The sequence below is a fragment of the Pygocentrus nattereri genome, chromosome 16 (assembly GCF_015220715.1).
Source record: "Pygocentrus nattereri isolate fPygNat1 chromosome 16, fPygNat1.pri, whole genome shotgun sequence".
NCBI lineage: Eukaryota > Metazoa > Chordata > Actinopteri > Characiformes > Serrasalmidae > Pygocentrus > Pygocentrus nattereri.
The window spans coordinates 12137284-12164431 of record NC_051226.1 but is presented as its reverse complement, the minus strand read 5'-3'; the positions used below and the strand labels follow the sequence as shown (position 1 = coordinate 12164431).

At 42.1% G+C, this 27148-nt stretch overlaps 1 protein-coding gene across 1 annotated transcript in view; it reads right to left on the bottom strand.

The window, feature by feature from the left end:
* Positions 1 to 3274: 3274 nt before the first annotated feature.
* Positions 3275 to 27148, bottom strand: part of dnai1.2 (dynein, axonemal, intermediate chain 1, paralog 2) — a 36615-nt gene continuing 12741 nt past the window's right edge. Inside the window, exons 17-21 of the mRNA XM_017715394.2 lie at positions 24886 to 25034; positions 21423 to 21522; positions 10787 to 10972; positions 4254 to 4364; positions 3275 to 3408 (exon numbers count right to left, since the gene is read on the bottom strand). Of these exons, the coding sequence (XP_017570883.1) occupies positions 4260 to 4364; positions 10787 to 10972; positions 21423 to 21522; positions 24886 to 25034 (540 nt within the window). The 3' untranslated portion in view covers positions 3275 to 3408; positions 4254 to 4259. The remainder of the gene's footprint in view (positions 3409 to 4253; positions 4365 to 10786; positions 10973 to 21422; positions 21523 to 24885; positions 25035 to 27148) is intronic.

The window sequence follows — 27148 nt, the reverse complement described above, 5'->3', positions numbered from 1 at the left end:
ATGTTATTATATTTAGTTGTTGAAGTGCCTGGGTAACTTTCTGTTAAATATAGTTTCTATATTTTTCTGATACTGAACACTTTCGTACAGTATTGTACACTGCCCATTACAATGTAGGGGATACTTTCAGGGGAAATTTTCAACATGGTTTTAATTGAACTGATGGTTTCTTTGTCAGTAATAGCTTCAAAAGACAAAGCATGTTTCTGTAGAGAAGAACTGTGTTCGTATGTGTGATAGTACTAGCTTGGAAATAATGACAGCTCAGTTGACCCACATTTTGTGATGTCAGCACTCATCAGCACTTAAAACATTTCAGGTGCTGGGCCAAAAGACTAACAGTAGTTTGGAGAATATTGTTATTAACCTAATTGTCATACCAAGGAAGACACTTTGATTAACACACTGTTGTAGCTAAATATACCCATCAGATTAGCAAATAAAACTTTTACAGCTTTATTCCCTGCTTTGATGAGTAACAAGGAGAATGGGCAAAATTCAAAAGAGGTGTCCCCAAACTTTTGACATACAGCAGCATCTCATTTCACATGCATGATCGTGTGTTTATGAGTGGCTAAATTGTTTTGTGGAAAGTACTTGCAGCATGCAAAGCGTGAGCATATGGTGGCGGTTGTGGTGTGTGTGTGTGTGTGTGTGTGTGTGTGTGTGTGTGTGTGTGTGTGTGTGTGTGTGTGTGTGAGATGTTAAGGCAGATGGGAAAGTCAGGAAGAGACAGGCAGTAGGCTGAGCATCTGAAGGCTTGAGTGAGCACAGCAGAGAGAGAGAGAGCGAGAGAGAGAGAGAGAGAGAGAGAGAGAGAGAGAGAGAGAGAGAGCGAGAGAGAGAGAGAGAGAGAGAGAGAGAGAGAGAGAGAGAGAGAGAGAGAGAGAGAGAGAATGTTTCAACAGCACTTTATCCTTTTCTACTCACTAGATCAGGATCAGGGTGCTCTGAGGTGCCTACATTTTAAAGAAAACTACCTTTATGTGAGCAGACATTCCATGACTCATAGAAATGACTGACATCTTTTTTCCCCCACTTGGTTAACTTTGTGATTTGGAAAGTTTTTGTCTGCACTATAGCCCTGATGGTGTCATCCCTATAAAATGGTGTCGTTCTTAATAAAAATAAGACACAGCCTCAACTTACTAAGGTGTGGGAACAGGATCGTAATACAGCTTATAATATTATGGAGCCTCACTGGTGACATCCCTTCTTAATAAAATTAATGCAGGGCCACAACTTGTTATGGTGTGGAAACAGGATCCTAATACGTGGGAACAAGATAACTGGATTGTGACTTAACACAACTTAATTCTCTCATCCCATTGGCTTATAAAACATGGTCACAACTTAACTATCCCATCTCAATGCCTTGTAAGACATGGCCACAACTTAGTTATTTAACCCCAGCACCTTATAAGACATGGCCACAAGATAGTGATCTCATCTCAATGCCTTACTAAGACATGCCCACAACTCAATTATTGCACCCCAGCACCTTACTAAGACATGGCCACAACTTAATTATCTAATTCCAATGACTTACTAAGAAACAGCCATAACTTCATTATCCAATTACCATGACATGACACGAAGACATGGCCACAACTTAATTATCTAATTACCATGACTTACTAAGACATGGCCACAATATATCTCACTCTTACACCTTACTAAGTCATGGTTATGACTTGATTATCTCACTCTTAAGCTTTCCTTATTCTTTTTCAGGGGGAAAGAAGGACACTGAAGACACGTGGAGGATTGTAAAGAGGAACATCAGTCCATGCATGTAATTAATGTGGAGCAGCATGGCTGTCCATCTTCTGTGCCTCCACATACTGAATATTAAAGCTACGCTGGGTTCAGAGAGAGGCTTGAAACAGGAGGCTTAGCCAGAGGTGGGAGGTTAATTGAAGTCCGCCATGTGGACCATTCCTAGTTCAGCGCATCAGGATTTTGAGTATTCCTTTAAAAGAATTTTGATTGTTGTGCATCAGATGAGGAAGGCATATGAACAGCTGTAAAGGGAGGAAACTAGGACACACTTTTTTTTAGTCAAAGCACATCAGGAGGACGTGCACTGAGAAGGGGAAGGGCTGAGATGACAGAGTTGGATGGAACAGGAGGAATGAAACTCTGTTTGTTGTGTCGCTCTCATCCTCAGACGGGGCTTTGAAGCCTCTCTATCAGTGGAGTGCACACACCCCTCACATCAGAGCAGCAGAAGCTGATTTCACGGAGCCGTGTGTGCATCAGCTGTCCTGCGAGCTGGACTGCGGAGACTGCCACAGCTTTCAACATGGAGTCCCCAGACAGTGCTGTAGGAATCTCCACTGCGGCTGTAGTGGCCATAGTCTGCAACGTGCTGGTGGCTGTTCTGATACTGGTCCTTTTCCTGATCCTCTACAAGGCCTGCAAGGTGCCCTCCAGCCAGGAGAGGGTGCCAGTGCTAGCACCTGGCAACACACAGCAGAAGAACGAACAGAAGTACCTCCTGACCACCTGAGCACCACTTGAGCTTCAGCAGGAGACCGAAAGCCAAACTGAATGTGTGAAAGTCAGGGTTGCTACAGAAACAGGACTTGAGCCTTGGCAGAGACCAAAGCGGCCAACTTATTTAGTCATATTAGAAATGTGCATGAGAGAAGCGATCAGCCATTCACTTCTGTTCTGCATATCTCCATGCTCCATCTTTGTACCCTTGTTGACCCCAAGAGCTTTATCCAGGCTCAGAGAAGCTGGGCTGTACATCCTTGTTGCTGGTGGAGGCCTGTGTAATTGGGGCTCCATGTGAGACACTTAAAACCCAAAAGAGCACACAGGCTCAGCAAGGGCTGCCTGGAATGGGTTTGTCTCTGATGTCGGAGCACTTTGATACAGTAGCACTCCACTGTGAGTGGCTTATATAAAGGTAAAGAGACTCTCGTTGTCCTCTTCATGATGGTCCAGTCATGCCCGCAAGAGCCGCAATCAACCCACACACTTTGCTAGGGCAGCACACCTGCAGTGAACCAACTAGCAATCAATACTGTGCTAATAATGAAACTAACAGTTGGAGCTTGAATAGGTATAAGAGCTGCCCGGTAGTGCTTATGTGTGAGTGATGTATTTTAATATCAAACAAGTATTTGTGGGGATTTTACCACCCCCCCGCCCACCCCCTCACTGCTTGCTTATTTAAAGAGCCTGAGGTAACTGGTAAACAAATATCTTCTCATCAAATTTGCATCTAAATGTGGAGCATATCAGTCAGGAAATGAACAAGTCATTTAAACGTGATGAATTATTTTAATAAACACTTCAGAAGACAAAACTTGTCTGTGAAAACTCTTCATAAGATCACTAAACATTCTCAAGGGAGTCTTCATTGTAGTTGCCTTGTTGTGGAGAAAGAAATAGTGCCTGTTGAGGGTACAACAATATATTCAGAGAACATTAAGTTGATATGAATAACCTTAAGTATGTACAGTAAAAGTCAGAGACCACCTTTTCCTTTTTCTAATTTCCAGTCAAATCCTTTGTTATTAATTTTTCAGAAAATAAATCAGCCTTTGCCTTTATTACAGTTTCCATTCTTTTTGGGAGACTTGCTTCCAGTTTTAAAAAGAAATGTGCAAGGATATTTTTCCACACCTCCAGAGTTCAGTCTTAGAAGTTGGTTGCATTTTCTGCTTCTCATGATCCAATAATTCAAAAACATTCAGTGATGTTGAGATCTGGATTCACCAAAAGGATCGTTTGTTTGATTTTGTTCTTTTTTTATTTCTTTTTCTCAGTGAGGCTTCTGAACAGCTACACATCCCGTGAGACTCATAGCATTGAGTTGTCTTCTCACAGTGGAAGGATAGACAGAAACACCTGTGGATTTTTCAGTTCAAAAGCAAGAATGGAGCTTGATTTTGTTCTTTCTCTCAAAGATGATGCTGTTCATCTGATGGTGACAGTGCAGGTGGTCTACCGGGTCTTACATGGTTGTTAGTAGTCCTGTTTTCCATATATATCATTTTTGAGCTCATATTTTTTTCACATATTTTACTTTGACTCTTCCTTGTGTAAGTATCTTACATCTAAAGTCATAATTATCTACTAAAAAATAAATAACTTGTACTTCATAGCTGTTTTGAAAATAAATGAAGTGTGGTCTCTGACTTTCGCTGTACAGAAGGTATACAGAAACAGTAGAGATGAAGTGTTCTGCAACCCTAATCAGGAACTGCTGTGCTATTACAGAGTTCTGGAGGACTTACTAAGCATTAATCATTTGAAGTACTCTCAGGTTCCCTCAGCAGACACAACAGCTTCTCCATCTTAGCTACCTCCACCTCTGGGCCCTTTGGCAACTCCTGACCCTTCTTCTCCTGGAGAGGGACAGAGAGAGAGAAGAGAGACAGAGAGAGATGAATCAGCCATTTGAAGTGAAGTGAAACAGCTGACCTAATGCTGTCATTACTGAGAGCTAACAGCGACTATATTAATGTTTATTTCTAGCAGAAGAAATCAGAAGAAATCATTTACTGTTACTTGACTTGGCACAGACCACACTGAGACACAGACATGGGTGTTACCAATACAAACAAGATACTCTGCTGTAGGCTGACATTTGGTGAAGACAATTATTTAGACACATCATTTCCTCAGGGGAGGGCACTGAATGGGCCGTGCTTCCTATCAAAGATCATTGCTATGGTTACTGACCTTGCAGACGCAGTAATGAACTTAAGATATCCTGAGGAGCAGTTCAGTTAAAAAATAAATAAATCTCTGTTTTTATCCTTGGAGTCATTAAACTCCCAGTATCTGCTGACTGCAGGGCAAAAAACGGCCCATGTAAACAAAGCTGTTACATAATCTTACCCTAGAACATTCGATCGAATATGTTATATAGCAGATAATTTAAAATTAAGTACTAGGGACCTGCTCGGTCAGCAGTCTGTAGTACGCTAGAGAAGCTAACGCTTCCAAATCCACTGAGGCTTCAAGGTTGATGCAGAGATACCTCTTCAAAATCTTTCTACAAAGTAGCTCAAGGTTACAGCTATTCATAGAAACCATCAAATCAAATGTAACCATGGAGCGTGTTAAGGGAAAAGAATTAAAAAGAAGAAACTTTTTGAGTAAAGAGACTATTAAGAGCTGGCACTTCTCAAGGTTTCCACAGGAGGCCTGTCTGTCTGTTACTAAGCCTGTGGTAAGCCTCATCATTTCTTTCCTTTGCTTATCACCTAAGCCAATGTCATACCTATGCAGCTGTGCAGCTTAAATACTATATTTAGACGTTATACCCAACAACAGAGAAGTCCACCAAATCAAAACTCTTGTGCCCTTTTGGCTTCAAGGTCACCACAGACTCCTGGAGGACCTAATGCCATCAAAAGTGCTCAATACTACAATACAACCTCACCATTTGAAATCAGTGCTTTCAGTAATATGAATACTTTACCACTTCAAAAGTTTCATTTGTATGAAGCTGTAAAAAAAAATACATTGTATTTCAGAAAGTTTGTGGAGCATCCAAAATGATGTAACAAAACTGATATTCAAAATGCCTCTTACTTGTGATGTGGATGAAATTATTATAACTAGGTAATTACACAATAGCAGCCAGCAGTGTTTACATCCAGCCTCAACAAGAGTTGAGCCTCAAAGTAGATGGGTATTCAAGCTACAGGTTGCAGAAGTGTTCATCTCCAGGAAGAGGGTTTACACATGTGATTTATGAACAGCGCCAAGCAATGTCTGTCAGACTGTTCAGGTATGCACCCAGGTAAGTAAACTTTCTTTAAACAGCACAGGACCCACAGGACCTCACACTTATAAAAACATCTACAATACAGTCTCTTTCATATCAGATCGGTCACAGTTTCACTACTGATTACTGGCTACATAGCAGCAGGGGCACTGCCAGAACAGTGGAGGTTGTTGTAGTTCCAAAAGGTGGGGTGCAAGCACTCTACATCAGTAAGCATGGTTTTGGAATGTGATGCCCAACAAGCTCATACAGGCAAGACAGTTAAGTGTCCACATAGTTTTGGCCATGTGGTGTATCTGGGTGTACTTACTTTGTAGAGGAGACATTGTGTGTGCAAAGCCTGTTTGGCCATGTGAAGGATAAGCTAAGAGACAGGACTCAGAGTCTTCTCTTTCTTTGAAGTGACTAAAGCACAATCACATATAGAACAAAGGTTCTGCAGATGGGAGGGAAATGTCACATGGCACATCAAAGCCATTCATTATCAGGCTGTAATGTCTGCGGTGATCTGAAATCGGTAGGGAGTTGTTACGTAATTCCCATGAAGCTAGCTGACTTTTTAAAGTGCTGTTCAGTGCATTCCTTGTCAAGGAGGCCCTGGATAGTTAAAATTTTCTTAATTGTTGTCATGTTCAGCACACATTTAAAATGAACTTGATGACTTTGATATTAAAAAGTAAAAGACAGATGAGATGCCAGCTCAGGACTGGTGGAATGTGTAAATAAACTGGAGTCAAGTAATCCCAATCTAATAGCTGTTAATCAGTATGTAAAGTCATTCATGTAACTAACTGTAACTCTCTAGTCAAAACTGCCTACCACCAAATAATATGCAAATGATAAAATCTGGCTATTTACTGCAATTAATTAGTTTGAATGCTGAAACTGACCAGGCTGATCCAAGACTGTCCACTACAAGCTTGCTCTTTTGGGTATTAGTCCTGCATTTTGCTCTTGCAAAAGGAGTGCATTACTAGACTTCACCTCCACATTTAGCCTCAAAGTAATCTCTCACATCTTGAAGGGCATTCATCAAAAGGAGTGAACAAAATTTCTACCAGAAATCCTTCAAGCCTTTGATTTGACTTAAGAGAGGAAGTCCTGAAAACGGTAGACTTCAGGCAGTTCTGTATCTCCTGATGCAGTTTAATTGTTCAATACTATGTGCTAAGGTTTTATCTACAATCTAATGTTTCACACAGGGTATACACGATATGGCCAAAAGTGTGTGGACACCAGACCATCACACCTATATGAGCTTGTTCTCATTCCAAAACCATAGGCAATGGAGTTTCCCCCTTTCCCCCTTTTTGTAGCTATAACAGCCTCCACTGTTCTGGCAAGGCTTTCCACAAGATTTTGGAGTGTATCTGTTTAAATTTGCACCCATTCAGTCGAAAATGTCTCTTTGTGCTGTTGCACTAACATTACCCTTCACTGGAACCAAGAGGCCTAAACCCTAGAAAACAAGCCCAGACTATTAATCCCTCCTCCACCAAACTTGCATAGATATTTTTTCACACTTCAAAGTTTAGTCTTAGAAGTTGATTGCATTTTCAGCTTCCCATGATCCAAGCAAACACTTTTTCAATTAAGTAGAAGACTGGACTCTGAAATGGTTAGTCTGTTGTTCTGAGAACAGCAGCATCTTTAGATTACAAATGACTAAATTCAATGCCAGATTTTACAGTATTTTGTGTATCCAGACTTTGCCATTATTACAGCTCCCATTATTTTTGTGAGACTTGCTTCCAGTTTTAAAAAGAAATCTAGAGGGATATAGCGCTAAGTTGTCTTCTCACAGTGGAAGAAATGCCTGTGGATTTTTTCAGATCTGAAGCAAGATTAGAGCTTGATTTTCTCATTTCTCTCTAAGATGAAGGTGTTAAGTACTGTTTATCTGATGGTGACAGTTTTGGTGGTCTACGCATCTTGCATGGTTTTTAGGAGCCTCGTTTTCTCTGTATCATTTAATATATTTTGGAACTCTAGTTTTAGAAACTCCTGTTTTTCACATATTTTCCTTTTTATACAGGTGGATTAATTTACATGTAGTCACCTCAGAAATGATGAGCTGATGAGTTTAATGTTGGTGCCTCCAAAACAGTAGGCAAGAATAACAGGCCTGCTGCACGCTTGAAGTTTGGAGTGGTAGATCACAGAGTTGTGCTAGGAGCAGGTGTATGATTCTCCTGCTCTAAAGAAGAGGCAGAGACCTGTTACAGCAGTAGAGTAGTAGTCACGGCTGGATGAACCTGAACCACACTCCTCGCACTGCCTGTTTCAGCATAGATGCCCAATTCTTCTCTCACTGCTTCTGGCTTGTGGACCATGCACAGATTGCTTTTCACAACACTGAACTAAAGCGCGCACATGTGCAACCAAGTGTGGCCAGCATTCAGTAATGCTCGTTAAAAAGGCTGGTGAAATGCAAAGGTCAAGCTTGATCGAATCTGTAAAAGACCACCTCAAGACTTAGGCAGATTAAAGACTTTCAACAGCCCGCTTATTTTAGGCATGAGCCAGGGCAGCAGAGTAGAACACACGCTCAGTGTGGGGAGAGAGAGGAGCTTCTGACCCATCATCCTTAGTACAAACACATTACTCTCCATCCAGATAACTGCTAGCACAGTGGGCAGTCCATAACTGCAGCGCCTCACTAATCATAGGCCTAAATAGACCCGGCACAACCTTGGTCTGTGACATTTACCACCACTACTGCTGCAGTAAAGCAGACAAAACTGTCAACCTTCTTCACCCAGAGTGCACAGGAAATGTGCAAACATCTCAATAGTGACAAGGCAATGGTGTCCACAGAGACTTTTTTGCAGCAACAAAGAATAACATTTAGCATCTTTCTCAGTTTGGCAGACACCCAGATGGCAGCCTGTCTCTAAGGCAGCAAAGAAAGTGAGTCTGGGGAATGAGATAGCGAGAGAGAGAGAGAGAGAGAGAGAGAGAGAGAGAGGAAGCTCGGAGATGATCATTATCTGCAGAGAGCAGCTCAGTCTATGTGGCACTGTTATTTATTCTGCTCGGCACAGGCTAAGGCTATTGCACATGATCAGACACTGCATTTGTTTACTCAAAGAAAATTGCTTCAGTCAGTAATGCAAAAACATTTGCAAATATTGAGTAGCTTCAGGTAGAGGAGAGAAGGCTTGTTAATGAGGCTAAAAGTAAAGGGTACCAGCTCAATTATGACTCTAATGAACGAAAAGATAGAAAGGAGAGAGAATGCAGCTCAGGTGAGAGATAGCCTTAAAAGTTTTACTCAGAAAGACCACCACAAAGAAAAACGTACTTCAGCCTATAGTCCACCCATTCACACTGAAGTTACAAGGAGTTTTTCAGCCTTTCAGTGAGGTGCAATACAGGGCACTGAACCAGAACAGAGCTTATATTACATATTACATAATGGACAGTGTAGAAAAGAGGTGAAGAAGAGGGTTCAGGCAGGGTGGAGTGGGTGGAGACAGGTGTCAGGGCTGATGTGTGAAAGAAGGATAGCAGCAAGAGTGAAAGGGAAGGTTTACAAGACAGTAGTGCGTCCTGCTATGATGTATGGTTTGGAGACTGAGGTTCTGTCGAAAAGACAGGAGGCTGAGCTGGAGGTGGCAGAGATGAAGATGCTGAGATTTTCGTTGGGAGTGACAAGGATCAGATGGGACAGTTAAGGTGGAGCAGTTTGGAGATAAAGCCAGAGAGGCCAGGTTGAGATTGTTTGGACATGTGCTGAGGAGGAATAGCGGATATATTGGGCAAAGAATGTTGGAGATGGAGCTGCCGGGTAGAAGGAGAAGAGAAGGTTTATGGATGTAGTGAAGGTGGACATAGAGATGGTTGGTGTAAAAGTAGAGGAGGCAGTGGATAGGGCAAGATGGAGGCAGATGATCCGCTGTGGCAACCCCTGAAGGGAGCAGCCGAAAGAAGAAGAAGAAGAAAGACATATATCTGTCTTCAACAAAGGCAGTGGGGATGTAGGCGGCAGGGGGTGGGTGGGGTATAAATGGCAAGATAAGGTCCAACCTGAAGTCTGGCACTGTATTTTGCTATGACGTACTGTGATTGTAGTTCAAATACAGCTTTAAAATGGCAGGTTCCACTGATGGCTCTCTTGATGAAACCAAAAGTTATTTCTAATCACCACCATGGTGAATTTCTTTATCACCAAAGTACACTGAGTCTAAAATATCCCTTACAAGAAAAACAAACGACTCTCACTGGATGTTGGTAATGAAAACTGGAAATTGTTTATCTTGTGTTCATATGATTTTCATGTTCAGTTCATGTGAACCTTGCTAGCTATGACAAAGTGCACTGCTTTGTAAATGAAAGAAGGAAAACTTGAAAGAAGATCAAACTTGAACAAATAAGACATCTAATTAATTACAATTAATTATTTTACTCATCTAGAAGCTAAAATAATTTCATTTGAATAGTGTAGAAGCTGGATAGAGTAATACCTCAAAACCTGCCCATGATCTGATGAAGGCCCTCAGTTTCTTGAAAGACTCTAAGAAGATTTAAGTCATCCTGTTTACTTCCACACTACTAGATACTATAAAAGACCTTGTATGATGCAACTTCTCAGTATGCAAAACTAGCCAACCAAGTACTCCACATTATCAATGAGAAAAAAATAAATTGTTGTCTAAGAATCATTTTCCTAATCAATAATAATAATAAATTGATTTCATGAGCAGAGCTTATGGCAGAAGTGCTTCACTTAAACGCAGAGTAAATCAGATAATAATTTTTACAACGTTGTCATTGCCTCCACATAACTTGCTGATGATATTAATCTGGTTAGCTTTACAATGTGGCCTATACGAAATGCAACAAACTGACTAAGCTTGATGACGCAGAAAATGAAACAAATTAAAATGCAAGTGAAAATCGGGCAACAAGCCAGAAAATGATTCATAGATTGGGATGAAAGCTGCATATGAGTTAGTGCTTGAGGCCAGCACACAGGAGCCCACATGAGCATGGCAGGAGAGGCCAGCGCAGGCTGGCACAGCTGCTTACCTTGGGCTTCTTGCGGAGGTTGGGAGAAAGCTTGAGGCTGGTGACATAGCCCCGATCGTCGCCCACGATGATGATGGGGTACACAGGGTTAAACTCAATGTGAGTTAGCCTGGTCTTCTTCTTGGCCACCACTGCCTGCTGGCAAATAGCTTCATATTTGTTAACACTGAGGTCATACACATGGACCTGTAAATGTAAAAGAGAGAGAAATGCAATGATCAGAGGGATATTAGGACAACTCCTCAGATACAGGCTGTTTTTTTCAGAAGTGCACCATGCTTTTAAATGAACATCTCTAAGAGATGTCTTAGAAATGGCTGAACTTATGTAATCTGTTTAGTTTCAGTATCCAGGACCTACACAATATATGGAATTATATGGCTGTATTGTTTGTGTGAGTGTGTGGGCATATAAGAAAGGAACACATATCACCTGGTGCTGAACAGAAGGACTGTCTGACCCTAGTGGATGATATGTTTGTGTCTTTGACAGGGTGGGTAGTTTCATTGACAGAAACAGAGAAATTAGACATGCAGGAGTGAGTATCTCTCCAATTAAACACATGGTGGAAAAACAAGTCCAGCATAACTTCCCACTTCCCACACAGAGGCAAATAAGCATCCAGCCAAACAGACACGGACATCAGGGTGCACTCATTAGTGTGAACCAGCTTTTTTCCATCAATCTGTGCCCACATTCTGAGGAAAACGATGCGCTTCCCAGAACACTAGAGAAGCATCTGGCTCTCAGAATCACAACCAAGGCATCTACACTCCCTATCAAAGGCCCTTGTAGATTTTCACAAAATGGAAAACTGAATTTTTTGTCCATTTGCATTGATGTATTATATTAGCACTGTTAAAGTTTCAAAATGTACTTTTCACTACCCAGTCCACACAGTCCATATCGTCACTTACACATTTTTATAAACACTTTTTTTTCAACATCATTTTAACACAGCAGCTACCCTTTACACTGTTGGAAAATTTTGTGATGAAAGGACCAATAGTTCCAAAATCACACGGAATAAATTCTCTTTAACTTAATTAAAAGTTAAGAAGGTTTTTCCTTCTACTGTAAGGTAACTTTTGGAGATACTTATGTTTTTTTGGCAGTTGTATATAATATAGAATCTAAGCTGCAACAACAGCCACGCTTAAATTCTTTTTCTATGATGTCACAAAAACCCACAAGTTTACATATATCCATCTATTCATCAGTTTAGCCCTGCCCATTTACACAGAAGTTGTAAGAAGTTTTTTTTTCCTATACTGCTTTTTGAATGAGGCACAATACAAAGCAATCAATCTGAACAGACTTCACTTTTATATATCAGTCTTAAGGGACAGAAATAATAACTATGTTTAATTGTAAATGATAAAAAGAGGTTGAGAAATGGACATGAAAAAATTAGTTACAACTTTTTTCGATACAGACTCGTACATTATATGTTGCAAGTGGTAAAAAACTTCGGGGCAAAAAATAAAAGACAAGAAAATGCAGGAGCTGAGTCCTTTAATAAAAATGAGCAGGAATGCATTAATACCACTTTTTCCCTTTGGATACTAATTTGTTTATAAATCCTGATATTTATACAATTTATACAATTCTACTATCTAAATATTTTATTTTGAAAAAAGCAGGGCTTTGTTTCACAAAAAACATACTAAGCCTGTATGAATGGCAGTTACTTGTTGGATATCTTTGCATTTTAATTATTGTAGAACGGTGAAACCATTTTATTCTCAAATTCAGTATAGTGAAACCCTTGGTGAAAAAATTTCTGATGCTCACGCACTCAACTGTGTAATGCTTTTGTGCTTCATAGCATCAGTATTCTCTATTGTCTTCACAGATACTGCATTCAACATATGGCATACAATAATGGTATCAGTGAAACAATACAAATATGCATGGTTTACAGCTAATTAAGAAGTAATAGTGAAAATTAAACTTAAAAATGATGGGCAGTGTGGGTCAGGCAGACAGAATATTCTGGGCTTCTGAGGTTACTACATTACTGAACACCCTTACATAAAACAGCAGCAGTACCTTCTTACTGCCTTATCTAAAAATCTCCTTTACATGCATGCAGACCCACTACAGCTTGAAGCTCTACCTCAGGAACAAATAATGTGTTTTTTTCTCCACTCAAAGTTATCTTAGTATCCCCACATGCATTACACTTCATATCTCCAGTCAGAGACGCTGCCTGTGGCACAGGTAGGACTGCGAGTCAGTACACAAAGCCAAGGGATCAGTCTCTTGGAGAAATGGCGAAGGCTTTGGGCGACTGATGAAGCCTGCGAGGAAAAGGACATCATTTCATCCTTCAGTACATGGTTTGACCAATACAACCCAAATCTTTGCAGAGAGAGATAAGGGGAAAGTGGGGGGAAAAGGGAGGAAAATATGGCTGACTTTAGAGCTCATCATCCTTCATTGTCACTGGTCTGCGAGGCTACCCACCCAGCACAGCACTCTACACAGCAGGGAAGAGTCACGGTGGAGATGAAGGGTACAGAGGGTGAGAAGAGGGCTGAGAGGTTGCAGCCCTGCCACTGGTAAATATTTGTCAGGCAGCATGGCTCATAATTACTCACAGAGCACGTACCACATGCACGGCCCTATTCTAAGTAGCTGACGCAGGGGGGCAGGAACACACACACACATAAAAAAACCATCAGGGCTACAGAAGCCATCTGTAACTGTGGGAGGACCACTGCAGCCACATATACTCACACAATGACCAACAGCATGGCTCTGATGGATGCCAATTGTGTAAATGAACTAGCAAATGTATATGAAGGTACCCTGTACAAATGAGTTAGGAGCTGTGGCATCACATAATTTGCAGATGAGGGAACATAGGAAAATGCAAAGTGAGGACCAAAAGTCTGAGAACACTAATGAAAAGACTTCTATTTGGCATTCTTTTGTAATTAAATACAAAATGTTTAATTACAAATTATACTATCAGCATAACAATGTGAGTGAAAACTAGAATTTCTGAAATATTTACATGAATTTCAGAATTTCTTAGTATTAATCGCCTTTTGCTTTAATTAAGAGTACACTTGACATGGCACGTCTCTGATCACTAACAGTGAAAAAAAGCCTCTGCGGAGCAGATCAAATCCACCTGAAAGTTGTCTGAACTCAAGCTTCAATGGAAGGAATATGACTGAAAAAAAATATCTGACCTTTTCATACAAAGGCCTTAACATTGTCACTGACACAGGTTTGCTTAAACTGGAATTGTGACCTAGAATTAGTGCAGGAATTTTGGACTCTGAATGTTTTTACTGTATAAATAATATAATCAATATATAAACAATATAATCTTCGTTATATCAAAGCCTCATGATGTCATTTTTAGACCATTTAAAAATAGCAAATGCTTACAGTGTACAAGCATTTCATTATGAATGGAATGAATGAAATGATCCAAAATTACTTGGAATCAAATCTTGTTGGATTAATGAACATTACAACATTTTTTTTTCTCCAGAAGTTAACATTTTTAAGGTAGAACAACAGTACTGTACCACATTGCACTCAATGTCAGGCTGTCTAGGCTATGACAATTACAGCTATGGATCAAATGTGGACTGCAATTCTAAACAATAAAGCTAAACACAAAAATGACAGCAACAAAGTTTAAACTAAAGAAAGCTCATACAAAGAGCAAAGGTCAATACCTGATCTTTAGTTTTATCTGTCATGAGGTGAATGGCCCTGCTTATAGAAAAGAAAGCTTCTTAATATTTCTCTAGTTTCTCCTAGACATCAATGGGATCAGATGGAAAGACAAAGTAGATGTTTAAAGGGCTTAAAGTGCCAAAATTAAATATTTTTGTATATTTACATTAATAACATTTTATGGTTTTACATACCAAAAACCTCTTATCCTTTAGAATTAAACTAGCTGTTTTTGTTACTGTGCCTTTAAGACTGGTATATGTAAATGAATGATCACTGTTATGATTGGCTACCTTGTATTGCGCCTCATTCAAAAAGCCAGCAGGGCTGAAACACTCTTTATAACTTCAATGTGAATGGGCAGAGCTATACTGCTATATGAAACAATTATGTGACATCACAAAAACTGCAAATTCAAAACATGTTTTTGCAGCTTATTTTTCATATACGGACTGTATGGACTGGGGCGTAAACAGCATATTTTGAAACCTTAACAATTTTTACACATTACATCAAACTCTTCTTACAAAAAGTTGAGGATTCGAGCTGTGAAGGTGTCAGCTGTGGTTTGGTTCAGTTGTCCTTGTGCCATGTTTTGTGGATGAACATGTCTGTGTTGAGTGGTCAAGACTGGAGGAGCTCTCTGTAGAGCCTCAAGGGTGAGTGAGACACTGTCGGTCCCCACTCATTTCATCCCCATCTCTCTCCCTCTCTCTCCCTCCTTCTCTCTCTCTCTCTCACAAAAACACACACACACACACACACATGTTCAGTCACTCATTCAGACTGGCGCAGTCAGGAGAACCAGTAATAGCACCATGATGCACCATGCAACTCAAACCTAACAGAACAGATCTGAAAATAACTCAGGACCGCTGGCATCCTTGCAATAATGCCTAAAGCTGTCCGAAAAATAAAATAATAAATACGAAGTAAACACTCACAGAGGCACTGTCACTGTACAAAGATGTCTCTTCAGTTTGATAGCTCATGATTCATAATGTATAAGCAGACCACAGAGGGTATTGTTATTATGCAAACTCTGTAACATTGGTTGCCAGGGATGACAGTCAATGTACATGGGTTTAGATCAACACAATGGTGGCAATGAATGGTCAGGACAGGTGTTTGGAGTCTAACATCTGTTCTGACACTGATTGTTGATGTCAGGCATGTTGATGGCTTGTCTCTGTTATTTATTAACACAAACATGGATGGGTGAATGACTGTATGTGTGTGTGCTGTTCAGGTGCTGTCGTGCAGTATTATGGGATGGCAGGAGTGGAATCCCATCAACTTTCAGCTATGGTGTTTCATTAACACCCATTACGCCTCATAAAGGGGTGTCTGGGTACACTGCCATGCATGTATGTGTGAGCATCTCTTGCTGTGAGTCCTTCAGGAGATGTGCTTTTGAGTGCTTTGGAAAATGACAGTCTAAGTGTATCATCGCCTGCAATTAGCCACAACTCTGAGTATCTTCATATTAGCTTCAGCATCATGTTGTGCTCACTGCCAGGCTAAGTGGCAATATTGCTGTGCTCATTAATATCTAAGCATGAGAATTACAACTGTGGATCAATTGTGGGATGTTCACGCACTACATTTTTAAAAAATAATAAAGCAAAACACAAATTAAATGACAATTACAAAGTTTAACCTACAGAAAGAAAGGATGTACTATAAATTAAGTGATTACTGACAAGTTTCATCATTTTAATCCAGTGCAAATCTGCTATTTCTGCAGTCTTGCTGGCCAGACATGATCCCCTAATGAGAATGTCTGGGGACAACCATGAGAAAAGTTGGGTTAAATGTGTGTCAGAATGTAGACTTGTTAAGGTGGGAACAAATTGATTGTTAAATTCCTGAAGCAATCTAATGAATTCATGAAAGCAGAGCTCAAAGTAACTGGGATTGTGTGCTCATCAAGATTGTCCTTATGGATGGATTGTGAGTTTAGCATGGCTGTAATGTTCTGCCAAATAACTCCAATTAATTGCAGTCCTGTTTCAATCCACCCCTTGCTGATGGAATATCAAAGGCTACTAATGGACACTAAAGTGCACCATGTTGTTACCGTTATTGATGCCACAGGCCTCACACTGAGGTGTACGTCCAGCCAGTGATGTTTCAGTCAGGGCTGTCTTTAGGAATTTACAACCCCAATTCCAATGAAGTTGGGATGTTGTGTAAAACATAAATAAAAACAGAATACGATGATATGCAAATCCCTTTCAACATATATTCAATTGAATGCACTACAAAGACAAGATATTTAACGTTCAAATGGATAAACTTTATTCCATCCATCCATCCATCATCTTCCGCTTCTCCGGGGTTCGGGTCGCGGGGGCAGCATCCTGAGCAATGAAGCCCAGACCTCCCTTTCCCCAGCCACTTCCACTAGCTCCCTGGGAGGGATTCCGAGGCGCTCCCAGGCCAGCTGGGCGATATAGTCACGCCAGCGTGTCCTGGGTCTTCCCCGGGGTCTCCTCCCCGGTGGACTTGCCTGTGACACCTCCCAAGGGAGGCGTCCAGGAGGCATCCTAACAAGATGCCCGAACCACCTCAACTGGCTCCTCTCGACGTGAAGAAGCAGCGGCTCTACTCCGAGTCCCTCTCGGATGACCGAACTTCTCACCCTATCTCTAAGGGAGAGTCCAGCCACCCTGCGGAGGAAACTCATTTCAGCCGCTTGTATTCGCGATCTCGTTCTTTCGGTCATTACCCAAAGCTCATGACCATAGGTGAGGGTGGGAACATAGATCGACCAGTAAATCGAGAGCCTTGCCTTATGGCTCAGCTCTTTCTTTACCACAACAGACCGGTAAAGAGCCCGCATCACTGCTGACCCAGCACCAATCCGCCTGTCAATCTCCCGCTCCCTTGTACCATCACTCGTGAACAAGACCCCGAGATACTTAAACTCCTCCACTTGAGGCAAGAGCTCATCCCCGACCCAGAGAGGGCTCTCCACCCTTTCCCGCGTGAGAACCATGGCCTCGGATTTGGAGGTACTGATCCTCATCCCGGCCGCTTCACACTCGGCTGCAAACCGATCCAGTGAAAGCTGAAGTTCACGGCCTGATGTCCCCAATAGGACCACATCATCTGCGAACAGCAGCGATGTGACCCTGAGGTCACCAAACCGGACACCCTCCATCCCCTGACTGCACCTAGAAATTCTATCCATAAAAATTATGAATAGAATCGGTGACAAAGGGCAGCCCTGACGGAGTCCAACTCTCACTGGGAAAAAGTCTGACTTACTGCCGGCCATGCGAACCAAGCTCCTGCTTTGTTTGTACAGGGCCTGAATGGCTCGTAGCAAAGAGCCATGTACCCCGTACTCCCGAAGCACCTCCCACAGAATACCCCGGGGAACACAGTCGAATGCCTTCTCCAAATCCACAAAGCACATGTGGACTGGTTGGGCAAACTCCCATGAACCCTCGAGAATCCTGGAGAGGGTAAAGAGTTGGTCCAGTGTTCCACGACCAGGGCGGAACCCGCACTGCTCCTCCTGGATCCGAGGTTCGACTATAAGCCGGACTCTCTTCTCCAGTACCCTTGCATAGACCTTACCAGGGAGGCTGAGGAGTGTGATTCCCCTGTAGTTGGAACACACCCTCCGGTCCCCCTTTTTAAAAAGAGGCACCACCACCCCAGTCTGCCAATCAAGTGGCACCACCCCCGATGTCCACGCAATGTTGAAAAGGCGTGTCAGCCAAGACAGCCCCACAACATCCAGAGCCTTGAGGAACTCGGGACGGATCTCATCCACCCCTGCAGCCCTGCCGCCAAGGAGCTTTTAACTACCTTAGCGACTTCGGCCTCAGTAATGGACAAGCCTATTCCCGTGTCCCCAGACTCTGCCTCCTCACTGGAGAACGTGTCGGTGGGATTGAGAAGGTCCTCAAAGTATTCCTTCCACCGCCCAATGACGTCTTCAGTCGAAGTCAGCAGCACACCATCTCCACTATATACAGTGCTAGTGGCACACTGCTTTCCCCTTCTGAGTCGCCTGACGGTTTGCCAGAATCTTTTCGGAGCCGACTTAAAGTCACTTTCCAAGGCCTCACCGAACTCTTCCCACACCCGGGTTTTTGCCTTGGCAACGACTGAAGCCGCAGATCGCTTGGCCTGTCGATACCTGCCAGCTGCCTCTGGTGTCCTACAGGCCAACCATGTCCGGTAGGATTCCTTCTTCAGCTTGACGGCATCTCTCACCTGGGGTGTCCACCACCGGGTTCGAGGATTACCGCCCCGACAGGCACCAACTACCTTGCGACCACAGCTACAGTCAGCCGCTTCAACAATGGAGGAGCGGAACATGGCCCATTCTGAGTCAATGTCCCCCACCTCCCCCGATATCTGGTCAAATTTCTGACGGAGGTGTGAGTTGAAGATCAATCTGACAGGTTCTTCTGCCAGACGTTCCCAGCAAACCCTCACTATACGTTTGGGTTTGCCTGGTCTGACTGGCATCTTCCCCCACCACCTGATCCAACTCACCACCAGGTGGTGATCAGTTGACAGCTCAGCTCCTCTCTTTACCCGAGTGTCCAGTACACATGGCCGCAAGTCCGCTGACACGACTACAAAGTCAATCATTGAACTGCGGCCTAGGGTGTCCTGGTGCCATGTGCACTTATGGACATCCTTGTGTTCAAACATGGTGTTCGTTATGGACAAACTGTGGTTTGCACAGAAGTCCAAAAACTGAACACCACTCGGGTTCAGATCAGAGAGGCCATTCCTCCCAATCACACCCCTCCAGGTCTTACTGTCATTGCCCACATGAGCGTTGAAGTCCCCCAGTAGGACAATCGAGTCTCCAGGAGGAGCACTTTCAAGCACCCCTTCCAAGGACTCTATGAAGGCTGGGTATTCTGAACTGCTGTTCGGTGCATAAGCACAGACAACAGTCAGGACCCGTTCCCCAACCCGAAGGCGTAGGGAAGCTACCCTCTCGTCCACCGGGGAAAACCCCAACATACAGGCGCCGAGTCGAGGGGCTATGAGAAAGCCCACACCTGCCCGCCGCCTCTCACCATGGGCAACTCCAGAAAAGAAAAAAGTCCAGCCCCTCTCAAGGAGATTGGACCCAGAGCCCAAGCTGTGTGTTGAGGTGAGCCCGACTATATCTAGCCGGTATCTCTCGACCTCGCGCACCAACTCAGGCTCCTTCCCCGCCAGTGAGGTAACGTTCCAAGTTCCAAAAGCCAGTTTCAGCAACCGAGGATCAGAACGCCAAGGCCCACGCCTTCGGACACTGCCCGATCCACAATGCACCGCACCCCTACTACTGCCCCTCCCATCGGTGGTGGGTTGATGGGAGGGGGGACTCATGTAGCTCCTTCGGGCTGGGCCCGGCCGGGCACCATGAGTGAATGCCCGGCCACCAGACGCTCGCTGGCGAGCCCCTCCCCCAGGCCTGGCTCCAGGGTGGGGCCCCGGTAACCCTGATCCGGGCAGGGTACACGAGTCCTGCTTTGTTGTCCTCATAGGGGTGGTTATGGATCACACTTTGTCTGGCCTGTCACCTAGGACCAGTTTGCCATGGGAGACCCTACCAGGAGCTTTTGCTCCAGACAACATAGCTCCTAGGGTCCTTCAAGCACACAAACCTCTCCACCACGATAAGGTGGTGATCCATGGAGAGGATAAACTTTATTATTTTTTGCAAATATTCACTCATTTTGAATTTGATGCCTGCAACACATTCCAAGGAAGTTGGGACAGGGGCAACAAAAGTTGTGGAATGCTCAAAAAACACCTGTTTGGAACATTCCACAGGTGAACAGGTTAATTGGAAACAGGGGAGAGTCATGATTGGGTATAAAGGGAGCATCCCTGAAAGGCTCAGTCATTCACAAGTAAGGATGGGGGGAGGTTCACCGCTTTGTGAACAACTGCGTGAGCAAATAGTCCAACAGTTTAAGAACAATGTTTCTCAACATGCGGACTCGTCAGACCACAGGACACTTTTCCGCTTTGCGTCAGTCCATCTCAGATGAGCTCAGGCCCAGAGAAGCTGGTGGCATTTCTAGGTGTTGTTGATATATGGCTTTCGCTTTGCATGGCAGAGATTTAACTTGCACTTGTAGATGGAGCGACAAACTGTTTTCACGGAATATGGTTTTCTGAAGTGTTCCTGAGCCCATGTGGTAATATCCATTACAGAATGATGTCGGATTTTAATGCAGTGCTGCCTGAGGGATCGAAGGTCACGGGTATTCAATATTCAATCCGTTGCTTATTTCAGCAAGACAATGCCAAGCCACATTCTGCACGTGTTACAACAGGGCGGCTTCGTAGTAAAAGTGTGTGGGTACTAGACTGGCCTGCCTGCAGTCCAGATCTGTCTCCTATTGAAAATACATGGCGCATTATGAAGCGCAAAATATGACAACGGAGACTCCGGACTGTTGAGCAAATGAAGTTGTGCATCAAGCAAGAATGGGAAAGAATTCCACATACAATGCTTCAAAAATTAGTGTCCTCAGTTCCCAAATGCTTATTGAGTGTTGTTAAAAGGAAAGGTGATGCAACACAGTGGTAAACATGCCCCTGTCCCAACTTCTTTGGAACATGTTACAGGCATCAAATTCAAAATGAGTGAATATTTGCAAAAAACAATAAAGTTTATCCATTTGAACATTAAATATCTATAATGTCTTTGTAGTGTATTCAATTGAATATAGGTTAAAAAGGATTTGCAAATCATTGTATTCTGTTTTTATTTATGTTTTACACAATGTCCCAACTTCATTGGAATTGGGGTTGTAGAAAAATTACATAGAAAATTTTTCCTGTATCAATCATCCAGTCAAATCCCTTACAAATAATATTACAGGGCTTTCTCAAGCAAACCTAAACCAGCTTGACTAGTGCTGACTACGGGATGTCTCTGATTGGCAGAGCTTACCTTTCCATCTGTGGTCACAGCAGCAAACACAGTGGAGGAGTACGGGGACCAGGCCACATCCCCCACAGCCGCATTCAGGTCAAAGGTGAACATCGGGCTTCTGGTAAACACACACCATAATTAAAGTAAATTAAACTTTTCACAAAAAAACACTCGCTGCACTCAGTGAAATGTCCTCATGAAGAATGTCAATGCTTCATAATCATTTGGAGAGAGCTCATAGGATACCAGCTAAATACATGCTATTGTTTCAGGGCAGCTCTGGGATTTAGGCAGGCTTATCTGGCTCACAGCCCTAAATGCCTGGTGTTTCTGCACAATAGATGCACTCTATATTCTCTATCCTGCAGCCACCAAGAATACTGCACCAGCTGAACCACACACACATACGCACAGACACAAATTTGAAATCAATGGCACCTCATCATCCCAGTGGTCAGTGCAGAGAGTTATTGTCATGCTGAGCAGGCAGGTGGATGAATGCATCCTGCTCCTGTGCTCTACCTTCATTACATACACAGATTAGATAGGAAAGCATCTTATTTCTAACTCTTCTACATATATTTATGAGTCTGCGTGTATGTGTGTCCAGTCTAACCTGCATGTCTGCTACACAAGTGCAAATTTGTGTGCAAATTTATTTGTGAACAACCATTGCTTTAACCCTCTGAGATCTGAGGGCATTTTCAAAATTTTTGCATATCTTCTTAAACTTGGTCTTAAAGACGCTTCCATAGAACATAACACCCGTGTGTTTCATATCAAAATGCTCGGTTATCTTCATTGCTACTTTCTAAATCTGCTGCAGCATCTTCACTGGCTGTAAACTCTTTGCATGCTATTTCATGTGTCTCCCCAATGTCAACTAAATGAAGAATGAAGCGTCTCCGACCTGATGGGGAAGTCAATGATTTCCTGAGTGTCCACTGGTCAGTTTCATACATAATGTAGACAGACACATGAATCAACCAATTACATACAGTGAGAGGCAGATGATGTGTATGTCAACCCCTCTTCATAGCCTGATAACTCCAGATATGAGTCACATACAATCTTGCGAGAAGATGGAATGGAAAGGGCGACTCTCGGAAATTTGCACATATTTCTGTGCTGTATTATCTTAAAGCTAGAAAATCATTAATAGAAACATTGAATTTCACGTGTTGACATGTTTGTGAACCCCAGAGGGTTAAAAGAAAGCATGTGAGTCAACAAGCCACCTTTTATGGATTGATAGGAAAGCTAGAATGGTCTTCCCCAGGGCTATTATGCAACCTCCATGGATAGAAGAGTAACTTATGGCTGCTGTCCATTTACTAGTAAAATAAATCCAACCATCGTTATCTAGTGGAGTAATGCAACCAGGCACATTTCATAGTTTTGGTATTATTTAGTGATGAAACAAGAGTTTAAAAATAAAGTTTTGCCAAAAATAAGATGTACCAGATTTTCCCTTTATCACAAATGTAGTCTAGCAGCCAAAGGTGTGTTTGGTGTCTGATATTTGCTTCTTTAGTTTCACGCTGAAGCTACAAGGCAAGCATAGCTACCAAGTAATGGAAACTTGTAATCACCCGTAAGCATTGTGCCAACTGCACGTCTAAATCATCAAATGCTTGGCTCCAACTGTGTCGAATTCCTGAAACAGATTTGCTTATGTGGTTTCTGATACTGTATAACAAACAGTTATCTATACAAATGTACAAGAATAAGGATGAAATTCAGGCTGACACTAATGGTTTTAGCAATGCAACATGCTTTTGTTCAGTTTCTCTAACAAATAATTGTGGTTTGGAGGAAGTATGGCATGATTCGGGCATGCGATTTGCTCAATACTCTCAGGTGAGTACAAGCTTGCATGAATTCCTATTTACATTAATCTTATAGCTCAAGTTCAAAATTAAAGTACTTCACAAACAAAATGTCTAGTTGTTCAACTACACTTTTGGCTTAGCCATACAATCTCAATAAACAAACACTGGCAGAAGAATGGGTCATACGAAACAGCTCAGTGACTTTACACACGCCACTGCCATAAGGTGCCATCCTTGCAACAAGTCAGTTTGTGAAGCTTCTATCATGCTTAATCTGCTCCAATCAATGGTTAGTGCTATTATTGTGAAATGAAAGCCTCTAGCGGCAACAACATCTTAGCCGCAAAGCTGTAAACCACGTAAAGTCAGACTAGGGTGGCCCAATGCTGAAGTATGTAATGCATAAAAATTGTTTATCCTCTGTTGCATCATTTCACTACAGATCCCCAAATCACCACTTTCGATAGTAAAGTTTGTTGGAGGATACATAATGATCTGGGGCTGTTTCTCAGGGTTTGAGTCCCTAATATAAATACAAAGACATTTAAGACAACTATATGCTTCCAACTTTGTGGCAACACGTTTGAAGAAGGTTCTTTACTGTTTCAACATTACTGCAACCCCAGAGCATAAAGACAGAAGTCTATAAAGACATGGTCAGACATGTTTGATGTAGAGGAACTCCAGCCGTCTGCACAGATTTCTGAACTCAGCCCCACTGAACACCTTTGGGATGAATTGGAACATCATCTGCGAGCCAGGAAAATTTGTCTAGCATCAGTGCCTGATGTCACAAGTGATATCTTGTAGGGTGAGAAATTCACAAATTCCCACAGACAGGCTCTAAAACCCTGTGAATAGTAGCAATATCTGGTAGCATCTTTCCTGTCCATAGGGTTGCATTTTTCCATCAGATAACAGTGTGTGGATTTAATTCACTACAGAAGGGACAGCAGCCTTAAATTATTGCTTGTTTTGTGGACAATGAGTGATAGCAATAGGGAAGACTTCTGATTTTTACTGCAATCCACACAAGTTTTTGACGACTAGTATGCTTTCAATAACTCTCAAAAAGAGACCCTATAAACAATTTGGGAGGTAAATATCTAAGATCATAAAACATGCTTAAGCAAGATTGCAGAAATGTAAACACAGTAATCTCTTTTCTTATTTGACTAGAGCCCTCTGCTGGCGAATTTAGGTAGCACCAGTAAACACACCTTAAAAACTACAGTAGAGAACAATAAGAGACACTACACCAGGCATAGTGCGCTCTGTCAAAATGACAGAATAATTATGATCATTACGTACCAAGGGGTCTTTCTTTGATGGACTACAGACTGGCTAATTGATTTGTCAAATGGTGGCACTGACAAGCTAATTATGTTTATAACAATACTAGTGGTATAATGCGTTTAATTTAACTTTGCTATTTCTGAAGTAAAGATAATAGGGTTCAGATGGGTTTCCTCTATTCAGTGAGGATATAATGTTTCTGAGAAAGCTTCCTGCGTTTATCTCATTTACTTAACCTCACAGATTTTAATTTCAGATACTGCTCTGTGGTTTAGGCTTTGTGTAATCTTGCTATGTTGCTTTGACACACGAATGCGTGTATCAAGGATGTGATTGATGAGTGCTGCACATACTTAATGGTGTGATCCCATATCTTGACAGTCCAATCAGAGCTGCAGGAGATAAAGACTTTAGGATGGAAGTGGTTCCACTTCACTGCATCCACCGCCATGTTGTGCGCTACATACGTCTCCAGTAACTGGCTGGAGTAGAATTTGGAACACTGCAAGTGAAAACACATTTCACTGACAGACATGCAAATACTGTTCACACACAAACACTCACAGTCTCACTTATCCCTTTAGAAATTGGCTTCAAAACTGAACTAATTTTCTTCATTGTTTCTTTTAAACTCATTTTGTTCCACATTTCATTCTTTTTTCTTTGTAGGCTGCTGAAGAGGTATAATTGAGATGTGGCATAACATGGCATATAAACTGATTTACAAGTTTATTAAGTGTACTTACCATGTCAGAAACCACTCTTTATTTATTTATCCTGTCAAAAAGTACAACATTCATTTTCAGGAGAAATATCTAAGGTGATTAGATATGACAAGAAAAAAGAAGAGAGAATCAGGCAAAGAAGTTGCTGGTGTTCTAAAAACAATCGGCTGACCATCCATGTGTGTTTTACATGTGTTTGGGATTACTTGGTTTGTGAGAAGGAGAAAATTCAACCATAATCTAACACTGTGGAAATATACCCTTGTTGATTTCTTTGAAAAAAGTCCTACAAAAAGAATGGAAGCTGTAATAAAGGCAAAGGCTGACACACTAAATACTGAAAAATTCATGCCACATTTAGATGTTGAGGTTTTTGGGCAATTTTCTGTGAATAACTTGTACTTGTTTCCATACCATATATCATATAGGAGCACTTTATAGGTTTACGATTACTGACTGTACTGTGTATTGCTGCAGATTTTATCAGCTCACTCTACTCTATCCATGGCAAAGGGCCACAATAGGACCACCCTTAATCAGATTCTATTCAAGTGGTAGACCATTCTAAGCATCGTCTAAAAGGTAGCTGATAAAGCTGATGCGCTACAGTCTGTAAAGTGCACCTATAAGGTAAATGTACATGAAGAAAAGGCCAATGAATGTAATTTCAGGGTAGGTGTAACTAATAAACTGGCAAATCAGTGTACATATCATATTATATATTTTGTGTCATGGCAGAATGTAGCTGAAAGGGCAAAGAAAAGTTGTGATGGGAGGCACAGGGTTAAATCGAGGGATAAATCTAGAAAGGTAGCAGAGCCCAGCACCGCCTGTCAGTCTGCAGAGACAGAGTGAGAGGAAGTCTGAGCTTGCGGCATGTCTCTGGCACACAGAGGATTAGACTGTCCCCGAAAGCGCTCCTCCACAATGTCTTTGCCAATCAGAGATGGCTCGGCTTGTTTTTTCAAACAGCAGATTATGAACTGCATTCTGTGTGAATTCTCTCTCAGGTGCTCTGATATCCTTCTTAGTGCACTTTCAGTCATTTGCCTAAAACACTAAAATATTGCAGCAGTTTGAGTTTTTGGGTTGTGCTGGTGGAAATCAACCAGTTCATCATCACACATGTATTAGCATATCGTATTACAGTGGTACGTGTGGCTAGTTTAGATGTAGCACTTGCAAACAAATACAAGCAGCTGTACGGCTGCTGTTTGAAGCCTGTGTAAGTCCTGTCTGCCCTGATAAAGGGAGAGGACAGGTGGAGGACTGCGACAGGGTGACCATTGTCACCAGTCACTGAGGATGTCCTGTATAAACCTGTGTGGTTGGTTAGTGTAGTGGATAACACCTCTGCCTTTTACACTGTAGTCTGGGGTTCAATCCCCCACCTGGGTAAGCATTCTACACTATACCAATAAGGGTCCTTGGGCAAGACTCCTAACACCACCTTCGCCTACCTGTGTAAATAATGATCAAACTGTAAGTCGCTCTGGATAAGAGCGTCTGCCAAATGCCATAAATGTAAATGTAAAAATAAAGCTGAGTGTCTGCCAGGCTCTGGGGACACAAAAACCCTAATAAACCCTGCTGCATCCTCTACAGTTCAACACCCTGCTACTAGTATAGCCAGCCTATGGCTGAAAGGTTGGTATTTAACTTATTTAGATTTTTTTATAAAATATATGCAGTAAGGGTCAGTATGTGAGTGGTGGAATAATTCTTATTCTGAGAATGAAATAAATATATGTTTGCATATGTTTGCAGCCTATTTAGACAATATTGTCCAGCACTCTTCCCAGAAAAAAGGGCAACATTCAAAGCTATAAATACTATTTCTTCCTGGTGCAGATTAATGTAAATCTGTGCCTATACTACTACAGTGAATATA